Here is a 10,674-nt window from a genome sequence, read left to right as displayed (position 1 = left end):
ATACCATGACACAGCTTTTCCCCATGGTTTGCCCAAAGATGCAAATAGGAGCTCAGAGAGGACTCAATGATTTATTTGTTGACAGATAGGTCACTCACATGGGCAGAGCAAAGTAACCACCAGCCAGCCAGCAGAGGAGGGTGCTAGGGAGAAACACGGCCTACAGGAGACTCAGAGTGGCCTGGCCACAGGCCTCAGTCCACCGGGCAAGAGGTGGGTGGCTCTGGGGCAGAAAGACACCCCAACTGGGCTTAGGAATCCAAGGATTCCAGGTGGAAGTCAGAGATAGCCCTGGGACCATTCTGGAGGAGTGGGACATGTCTGGTCAGCAGCAAGACTTCTGGCCTAAGGAGAGGCTGCAGCAGGCTGGGCGGGAGCACGTGGGGCGGTAGAGCAGGGACACACAGGAGGCCGGGCGGCAGCAGCTGGGCCGGCAGGACGAGGCAAGGGCACAGCGGGAAGGGAAGGGCACGCAGCAGGCGGTCCTGCACACGGGGCGGCAGAGGAGGGACACACAGGAGGAGGGGCGGGGGCTGGACTGGCAGCACAAGGGGGCTGGGCATGGGGCAGCCCCAGAGCAGACAGGCACGCAGCAGACGGGCTTGCAGCAGACAGGCACAGAGCAGGCCTGCTGGCAGGAGGAAGAGGTGCAGCAGGAGGACTCGCAGCTAGACTGCTGGCAGCATGAAGAGGAAGCCTCAGAGCAGATGGGCTTGCAGCAGATGGGCACGGAGCAGTCCTGTTGGCAGGGAGAGGAGGTACAGCAGGGGGACTCAGAGCTAGACTGCTGGCAGCACGAAGAGGAAGCTTCAGAGCAGACGGGCACAGAGCAGACTGGTACGCGGCACACGGGCTTGCAGCAGACGGGCACGGAGCAGTCCTGCTGGCAGGGGGAGGAGGTGCAGCAGGAGGGCTTGCAGCTGGACTGCTGGCAGCATGAGGTAGGAGTATCTGAGCAGACAGGCGCACAGCAGACAGGCTTATAGCAGACAGTCACGGAGGAGGCCTGCTGGCAGGGGGAGGAGGTACAGCAGGAGGGATCACAGCTAGACTGCTGGCAGCACGAAGAGGAAGCTGCAGAGCAGATGGGCACGCAGCAGACAGGCTTGTAGCAGATGGGCACGCAGCAGACGGTTTTACAGCACACGGGCACGCAGCAGTCCTGCTGGCAGGGGGAGGAGGTGCAGCAAGCTGGCTCACAGCTAGACTGCTGGCAGCATGAGGGCATGCAGGAGCTGGTGCAGACTGACTGGCAGGAGCTGGGCACACAGCTCACTGGGGTGTAGATGAAGGTCAGGCAGGGGGCTGAGGTGCAGCTGCTGGGGGAACAGCAGGGGGGCTCACAGCAGGGGGGCTCGCAGCAGCTCTCTGGGCAATCGTCCACCTGCCAGGAGGAGTCAGAGCAAGAATCACAGGAACCGGGCAGGCAGACCCGGCTGCCGTAGCTCAGGTTGCTGGAGCAGACAGAGGTGGTGGATGCGGCCATCCTGGGTGTCGAGCTGGCAAAGGGTGAGTGTGTGTGAGTGAGTGAGTGAGTGAGTGAATGTGTGACATGCTCAGGGCAGTTGGGACTTTTATACCCCTCTGCGTTGGTGTGTTCCCCAGCAGCAGGCGTAGTGAAGCCTCCCCTTCCTCATTACTGTTTACAGTTGCTGTTGTTTGATGCTGCTGCTTCACTGTGGATGCTGCTGGGAGGCTCCTGTGTGGAGGTGGGGCTGTCCTGACCTGTGTTTGTCCCCAGAGGAAAATGAGTAGAAATGCTCTGCATGCATTAAAGTTCACTCCAGATGCAGGACAGAAGCAATCAGGCTGGAAGCGACAGCCCTCTGCTCCCTGCAGGAGGGGTTTGCTCTTATAAGCAGAATGTGTACACCTGGGGGGAGAGGAAGATGGGAGAGAAAGTTCACTCCAGATGCAGGACAGAAGCAATCAGGCTGGAAGCGACAGCCCTCTGCTCCCTCCAGGAGGGGTTTGCTCTTATAAGCAGAATGTGTACACCTGGGGGGAGAGGAAGATGGGAGAGAGGTTCTGGGCTTTGAGGAAGGGCAGAGGTGTGTTCTGCTATGAGCAGGTCTGGTGATGCTTGGCTGCCCTGGCCACAGGGAGGGATCCATTCAGTGGGTAGATGTCGCTGGCTGTCAGCAGGAATTAAGAGGCACATTTCTGCTGGCAGTGAGCCTTGGGGCAGGTGTAAGGGGACTGTGTTCCTGGGGAAGAGGGTGGCACCCAGAGAGGGGCAAGGAAGCAGACGCAGGCCCAGCAGCAGAGGGATGGCCATGAGATGAGAGCCTGTTGTATCATTTCAAGTTCAGCTGTTATAGAACCCCCTCCTGATAGTGTTGCTTATGCTCACACCTTCCTCCTCTCTTCACATCTCAGAAAACTTTGCCTGCAATGGGGTTCTTGGGAGTTCCTTCTGCTCCTGTTTGCAAATCATAGCAAAGTATCCTTCCTCAAGAATGTCCTTGTCCACAGGCCAGAAAATTCATGAGGATGTGGTAGCTCCACTGGCATCTCCTGGACAATGTCATGGCAAATGTGCAAATAGGCTGCATGTGTAGTCCTGTCCTGCCAACACCTGCACAGCTCTGTGTAGCGGCCCATGTCCCAGCACTTGGAACCACACCTGTGCCATAGTGAGCACCCAAAGTTCCAGTCATGGGCCCCTCATCTCCTCATTCTGTGGTCACCATACCCTGCCCCATCTCTGACATGCAAAGACAGGGCCTTGGTGGTGCTCTGGGCTGCAGTGAGTATTTGCTGAGGGTCAGTGGGCTGCAGGATTTGAGCCCCCACTGACCTCTGATGGGTAGGCTGGGGCTCTGCTGGAGTGGAGGACTCACTGGCAAAGTCAGTCCACGAAAGAGAAATATTATTTCAAAGAAATAATGGCTGAAAACTTTCCAGATTTATTTTAAAAACTTTGATCTACACACCCAGGAAGCAAAGCAAACTCCAGTAAGACACACACAAGATCCACAAATAGACACATCATGGACAGATGCCACAGGTCGGAAATAAGGAGACAATCTTGAAAGCAGCAAGAGAGAAATGATGAGTCACTTACAAGAGAAGAGAAGAATAACAGCTGACTCTTCATCAAAACAATGGAGGCCAGAGGTACTGGGAGGATATATTCAAATGCTCGAAGAAAAAAAAAAAACTGTCAAATGAGAATCCTGTCAAATGAAGCTATCTTTCAAAAATGAAGAAAAATAAAGACATTCTGAGGGAATAAAAACTAAGGGAATCTGTTGACAGTGGCTCATCTTACAAGACATGCTAAAGGGAGTTAGTTTTCCAGATTGAAAGCAAGTGACCTCATACAGAAATACAAGTACACGTGAAAAAACAAAGAGCTCTAGTAAGGGTAATTATTTAATTATAAAAGACAATACAAATGCATATTTTCTCCTTTCATTCCTTAATGGATTAAAAAAGCAATTGTATAAAAAATACATAATGTATTAATGGGTCTGTAACATATAGAAACCTAATATATTTGACATTAACAGCATAAAGGAGGTGCATTGGAGCAAAGGCGTACTGGACAAAGAAAACGATTCCAGATAGTCATTCGAATCCACAGGAAAAAGTGAAGAGAATCAGAAATGATAAAAAGAAGGTTAATATAACAAAAGCTGTAAATATATACTTGCTCCTTTTTTTCTCAAATCTTCTTCAGAAGTTGTAAAATTATAGAAAGTAATAATTGCAACAATATATTGTTTCACTTTTAACATTTGTAGGTGTAACACATATACAAAAGAACTCAGTAAAGGAGTAATAGAGGAATGATGAGCAAAAATGATGAGACATAGAGGAAACAAAAGTAAAATAGACATAAATGCAACTATCATCAATTCTCATTATTAGTGGTAATGATGTTATATAAAGTTACTGCAAATACTGAAAGAGCAAATACTGTACCATTGTTCTGAGGGGAAATACAGTTAGGTTCCTGTGAGCCTCTGGTCACATTTTCAACTGATCACTAAATAGTCTTATTTGATGTGTGTTTAATATTTATTGTTTATTCATTAACATTGAACTTATAGCCACCAGCACCATAACTCATGCCTGCATACAGCTTATCTAACACATGTATTTTGACCATAAGACACATCACAGCCTTTTTACACTTAGGAACACCAGATAGCACTTCATTGCAATGCGTAAGGGCCATTTTAAACAGCAAAATTGTCTGGCCAGTTAGCTGTCTTGGTTAGAGCATGGTGCTGATAACACCAAGGTCAAGGGTTCAGATCCCCATACTGGTCAGTTTCCAAAAAAAAACATAAAATAAGATAAACAGCAAAATCATCAACATACACACACACAAATATGAGAAATGTGGTACTAAATAGACTACTAACAAAAGACACTTATTTATGGCTTGAGAGCTGAAACAAGAAGGCAGAGTGTCACCTTGTTCAGTCTTAGCTGGGGACATGTATGTTGGAGAACTCATATTTTCACCACTCTATGCATGTCTGTGAATGACCATGAAAGTGCCATAAGTATTAATTTTGGAGTTACAAATCAATTTTAACAAGTGGGTGAATTTGCAAATACAAAATCTGCAAATAATTAAGATTAACTGCTTATCAATAATAACATTAAATGTGAATGAGTTAAATAATCTGACCAAAAGTCAGAGATTGTCAGGATGGATTTAAAACAAACAAAAAACAAGATTCAGCTAGATGCTCCTTACAATAGGCACGCTTTAGATTCAAAGATACAAATAAATTGAAAGTAAATGGATAGAAAGAGATATATCACGCAAAGAGCAACAACAAGAAAACTGGAATGTTTACAGTAATATCAGATAAAATAGACTCTAAAACAAAAATTGTTACTAGAGATAAGAGGGACATTTTATAATGATAAAAAGTCAATCCATTAGGAAAATACAACAAATAGAAACATATATGCAAATAAAAACAGAGCAACAAAATATGTGAAGCAACAGATGACAGAAATGAAGGGAGAAACAGACAATTCAACAATATTAGTTGAAGACTTCAGTACCCCAGTTTCAATAATGGGAAGAACTGAGCAGACGATCAACAATGAAATAGCCTTGAACAACACAATAAACCAATAAGACCTAACAGACATGTGTAGAACAAACCTAACAACAACAGAATATGCATTCTGAAATGCACATGGAACATTGTCTAGGATAGAACATATACTAGGCCATAAACTTCAATAAACTAAAAAGGAAATAAATAATACAAAGTATGTACTTTGGCCACAATGAAATAAAATTAGAATTGATAACAGAAAATAATTTGGGACACTCACAAATATGTGGAAATTAAACAACACACACTTAAATAATCAAAGGATCAAAGAAGAAATCAAAAGGGAAATTATAAAATAGGTGGAAAACAAAAACCTAAATAACAAAACTAATGGGATGCAGCAAAAGCACTGCTTAGAGAGAAGTTTATGGTTGTGTAACTTTTGTATCTGTATTATGAAAGGTCTCAAACCAATAACCCAATCTTGCACTTTAAGACACTGGACAAAGAGAGAAAACTAAATATAAAGCAAGGACAAGGAAGGAAATAATAAAGATTAGAGTGAAAATAAATAAATAAAAATGAATGCCAAATCTTCACAAACTCTTTCAATACTTAGAAGTGGAGGTATTTTCTAACTCATTTTATGAGGCCAGTATTATTCTCATACTATAACTAGACAAAGACCTCACAAGAAACGGAAACTACAGACCAATACCTCCCATAAACTCTAATTTCAGCAACATACAAAAAAAATTATGTACCATGGCCAACTGGGATTTATCCCTGAAATGCAAGATTGGTTTAACATCTGAAAATCAATTAATGTAATGTATCATATCAATAGAATAAAAAACAAAAAATGTCATGATCATATCAGCAGATGCAGAAAAAGCACTTGATAAAATTCTACACTCTTTTGTGATAAAAACACTCAACAAGCTAGGAATAAAAGGGAACTTTCTCAACCTGATAAGGGCATCTACGAAGAATCCACAGCTAACATCATACTTAGTAGTGATCCCTAAGATGAGGAACAAGACAAGGATGTCTGTTCCGGCCACTTATGTTCAACGTTGTACTTGACGTTCTAGTCAGAGCAATTAGGCAAGCAAAAAAATAAAAGGCATTGAGATTGAAAAGAAAGAAACAAAATGATCTTTAGTCACAGATCCCATGATCTCATTTACAGAAAATCATAAATAATCCACTAAAACATTAGTAGAACTAATAAACCAGTTCAGCAAGGTGTCAAGATACAAAATCAATATACAAAAATCAATTGTATTCTATACATTTGCAATGGATAAGACAAAAACCTTGAAACACTGCGCTAAGCAGAAGAAGCCAGGCACAAAAGAGCACTTATTGTATGAGTCCATTTATATGGAATGTGCATAATAGGAAACTCCATAGAGACAGACAGATTACTTGTTGCTTAGAGCTGGGGCTGATGCGGGCTCTAGAGGTGAAAGCTAAAAGGTGCAGGACTTCTTCTGAAGTGATGGAAATGTCTTAAAATTGACAGCACAGTCTGTGAATATACTGAAGACCATCGAGTCATACACTTTGGGGTGGATAGTATGATATGTGAATCATATCTCAATAAAACCATTAAAAATCACCAAGCAGGACAGAAAGTAACGAGGTAGAGTAGACCACAGAGCAAGCTTTTCTGGTAACCCTTGGGTCCTTGGATCATGGAGTCTGTGGACCTAAATATTGGAATCGTGTTCCAGACAATAACTGACAAGATGAAGAGTGTAGCCTGAAAACTGGAATTTATCTAAAAAAGAATAAAATGGAAATTATAGAACTGGAAAATATGGAAATTGAGAACCTGGCAATTGAGTTTTACAGCAGATTACACAGGACAAGAGGAGAGCAGATCAGTGACCTTGGAGAAGTCAGCAGGAAGTGTCAGCTGTGACATATTCAGTGGAAAATCCACAAGGAGTTGGCTCTGCAGGAAAAGGGGCTTCTTTTTCTTGATCGATGATTGAGAATTGGAAATATAGATGCATTTTCATGTACCTCAGAGGGATCCGTGGCACACGTGTGGTGGGCATTGTCCTAGAATCCATGGGGGGCGGGGGTGTGTGCAGAGATAAGCATCATCGGTCCTCACCTTCTAGACTAGCAGGGGAGGGTGGGAACAAGGCATGTTTGCTAGATTTGAGATTGACAGGACTGCAAACCACAGGTGGATGGGCCCACAAAGGGTACATTTTTAGATGTGATTTTATTGTTGTCATTTCTTGCTAAAGGATGTCAAGATAAAAACTCTAAGTATTATAACTATAATTGCAGGTATGGGAACCTCATTGCCTAGCAAGGCAGGACAACCTTGATCCCAAAGATGCCCTAGGAGACCCCAACACATGCCTGGCCCCAGTCTGCCCACCTGGCCCCTTGCAAGCGCTTCCACTGGGAACATCAGAAAGGAAAATCAGGTTATCCTAACACCAAGGGTAAAAAGTGCCACTGACCTTGGGTGGAAGACTGGGAACTTTCAAGGTCACAACGATGGAAAATTCTTCAGGGAAGAGGTCACATCTGAAGAAGATCCTCGAGGCTGGGAAGCTGGTGGCGCGGGGGGCAGCGGCCGAGAGCTGGAGGCCCCGTGCGCCCTGCACCTGTGTCCCCCTGACCCCGCCTGTGGCACCGTCCGCAGGGACCACTTCTGCCAGGATGTCCAAGGGCCGCAGGTCTGTGTTGGGGAAAGCACAGGTGGGTTAGGCAGGCGTTCCCCTGTGAAGGGACAGCCAGGTGGCCAGCATCTGGGCACCCCTGTGGCAGGCGCTGGTCTTCCCCACAGTGGTCCTTGCTAGCACGTGTCACTGTCATCCTGGGCCCCAGCGAGGAGGCCCAGGAGGTAAGGCTGCGTCCAGACCTGCACCTGGGCCAGCCCCCTCAGTGTCACTGCTGTCTGAGGTGGACAGGACGCGGACGTGCGGTGGGACGCAGGGACAGCTGGGGCAGGAGCGGGTCACACGCAGGGCTCGCCTTGCCCAGGCTCATGGAGAAGCTGGACTGGCTCCCGGGAGAACCTCTGCTTCAGAGCTCAGAGATGCTGGAAACCTAACTGATGGGCTGCCCGGGAGAGCTGGAGGCCCCGTGCGCCCTGCACCTGCATCACCCTGATCCCGCCTGTGGCGCCGTCCGCAGGGACCACTTCTGCCAGGATGTCCAAGGGCCGCAGGTCTGTGTTGGGGAAAGCACATGTGGGTTAGGCAAGCATTCCCCTGTGAAGGGACAGCCAGGTGGCCAGCATCGGGGCACCCCTGTGGCAGGCGCTGGTCTTCCCCACAGTGGTCCTTGCTAGCACGTGTCACTGTCATCCTGCGCCCCAGCGAGGAGGCCCAGGAGGTAAGGCTGCGTCCAGACCTGCACCTGGGCCAGCCCCCTCAGTGTCACTGCTGTCTGAGGTGGACAGGACGCGGACGTGCGGTGGGACGCAGGGACAGCTGGGGCAGGAGCGGGTCACACGCAGGGCTCGCCTTGCCCAGGCTCATGGAGAAGCTGGACTGGCTCCCGGGAGAACCTCTGCTTCAGAGCTCAGAGATGCTGGAAACCTAACTGATGGGCTGCCCGGGAGCCAGACGGTAAGAAAGGAGATGGGGAGTGTGGAGAGCTTTGTGACTGGAAAGGGAGCTTCGGCCCAGGCCGATCAGCTGGGAGCAGAGCCTGAGGCAGATGCCTGACCCTTCGAACCTCCAGACCCCATGTGACAGGAGAGCTGTGACCCACAGCCTCCCCAGCGACCAGCCCAGGATGTCAGGACTTGACCAAGAACTGCAGCTTCGCTAATGTTTCTCCCCACCTGTCACCCAGGAGGCCCCACTTCTGTCCAGCCACCTCCGGCTCCCCAGCCGCAGCCTCCATCAGGGCACCCTGGGACCCTCCCTTTTCCACTTGAACCTCACCCTTCCCCTGCTCACCTCTGAGTCTCTGCCAGACTCAAGTGAGGGAGACCGACCCCCTTGCCACAGCCAGCCCTGAACACGCAGCCTCAGCTGGTCCTCACTTGGGTGGTCTTCGTTTATTCCAAATAGGCTTCTTGAAATGGTGGTTTGAGAAATAGTCATTGCCTTTAAGGTGCTTATAATTTAGTGGAGAAGATGTGATAGCCACAATAGNAAAGTTGGACCCCCTACTTCACACCCCAAAACTAACTCACATGGATCAAAGGCTTAAATATAAGAGCTAAAACTATAAAATTCTTGGAAGATAATATAGGGGTAAATCTTGATGACCTCAGATTTGTCAATAAACTCTTAGATATGACACCAAAAGTACAAGCAACAGAAGAAAAAATAGATAAATTAAACTTTATAAAAATTAAAAACTTTTATGCTTCAAAGGACTCTATCAAGAAAGTATAAAGACCCACAGAATGGGAGCAAATATTTGCAAAGCATGTATATGGTAGGGGACTTTTATTGAATATATGAAGAACTTCTTACAGCTGAACAATAAAAAGGCAATTAACCCAATAAAAAACTGGGCAAAGAATTTGAATAGATATTTCTCCAAAGAAGATGCACAGATGGCCAATACACACATAACAAATTACTCAATGTCATTATTTACCAGGGAAATACTAGTCAAAACCATAGAGACACCACCTCATGCCCATGAGGACAGCTAGAATGAGAAAGTCAAACAATGACAAGTTTTGGTGGAATGTGGAGAGATCACAACACTTGTGCACTGCTGGCAGGAATTATACACTGGTGTAGCTATTCTGGTGAATCCTCAGAAAGCTTACCATAGTAACCCGTGAATTTCATTCCTAAGTATATACCCAGGAGAAATGAAAACATATGTCCACATAAAAATGTGTACTTGAGGGCTGGCCGGTTAGCTCAGCTGGTTAGAGTGCAGCCTTGTAACACCAAGGTCAAGGGTTTGGTTCCCCATACCAGCCAGCCACCAAAAAAAAAAAAAAAAAAAAAAAAAAACATGTGTACATGAATGTTTATAGCAGCATTATTCATAACAGTCAAAAGGTGAAAACAACCCAAACGTCCATCAGCTGATGAATGGATAATCAAAATGTGGTATATCCATGTTGTGGAATATTATTTGGCCATAAAAAGGAAGTACGTACTGACACATGCTACAGCTTAGAAGACCCTTCAAACACTGCGCTAAGCAGAAGAAGCCAGGCACAAAAGAGCACTTACTGTATGAGTCCATTTATATGGAATGTGCATAATAGGAAACTCCATAGAGACAGACAGATTACTTGTTGCTTAGTGCTGGGGCTGATGTGGGGTCTAGAGGTGAAAGCTAAAAGGTGCAGGACTTCTTCTGAAGTGATGGAAATGTCTTACAATGGACAGCACAAGTCTGTGAATATACTGAAAACCATCGAGTTGTATACTTTGGCGTGGATAGTATGATATGTGAATCATATCTCAATAAAACCATTAAAAATCACCAAGCAGGACAGAAAGTAACGAGGTAGAGTAGACCACAGAGCAAGCTTTTCTGGTAACCCTTGGGCCCTTGGATCATGGAGTCTGTGGACCTAAATATTGGAATCGTGTTCCAGACAATAACTGACAAGATGAGGAGTGTAGCCTGAAAACTGGAATTTATCTAAAAAAGAATAAAATGGAAATTATAGAACTGG

The 10,674-nt window shown here is 46.1% G+C and overlaps 1 protein-coding gene across 1 annotated transcript; it reads right to left on the bottom strand.

Annotated features, from left to right (window-relative positions):
* Nucleotides 1-325: 325 nt before the first annotated feature.
* On the bottom strand, nucleotides 326-1,486 carry LOC103600550 (keratin-associated protein 10-4-like). Its single transcript, XM_008584849.1, has one exon. The coding sequence runs from the start codon at nucleotides 1,484-1,486 to the stop codon at nucleotides 326-328; it is 1,161 nt and encodes a 386-aa protein (XP_008583071.1).
* Between the last annotated feature and the right edge of the window lie 9,188 nt (nucleotides 1,487-10,674).

This window comes from Galeopterus variegatus, unplaced genomic scaffold (assembly GCF_000696425.1).
Source record: "Galeopterus variegatus unplaced genomic scaffold, G_variegatus-3.0.2 Scaffold3382, whole genome shotgun sequence".
Classification (NCBI taxonomy): Eukaryota; Metazoa; Chordata; class Mammalia; order Dermoptera; family Cynocephalidae; genus Galeopterus; species Galeopterus variegatus.
The sequence above is the reverse complement of the archived record's forward strand: the minus strand, read 5'-3'. Positions and strand labels throughout refer to the sequence as shown.

Bases quoted from the DNA above. Each gene is read 5' to 3' on its own strand.
- LOC103600550 (XM_008584849.1), bottom strand. From the start codon at position 1,486: ATGGCCGCATCCACCACCTCTGTCTGCTCCAGCAACCTGAGCTACGGC.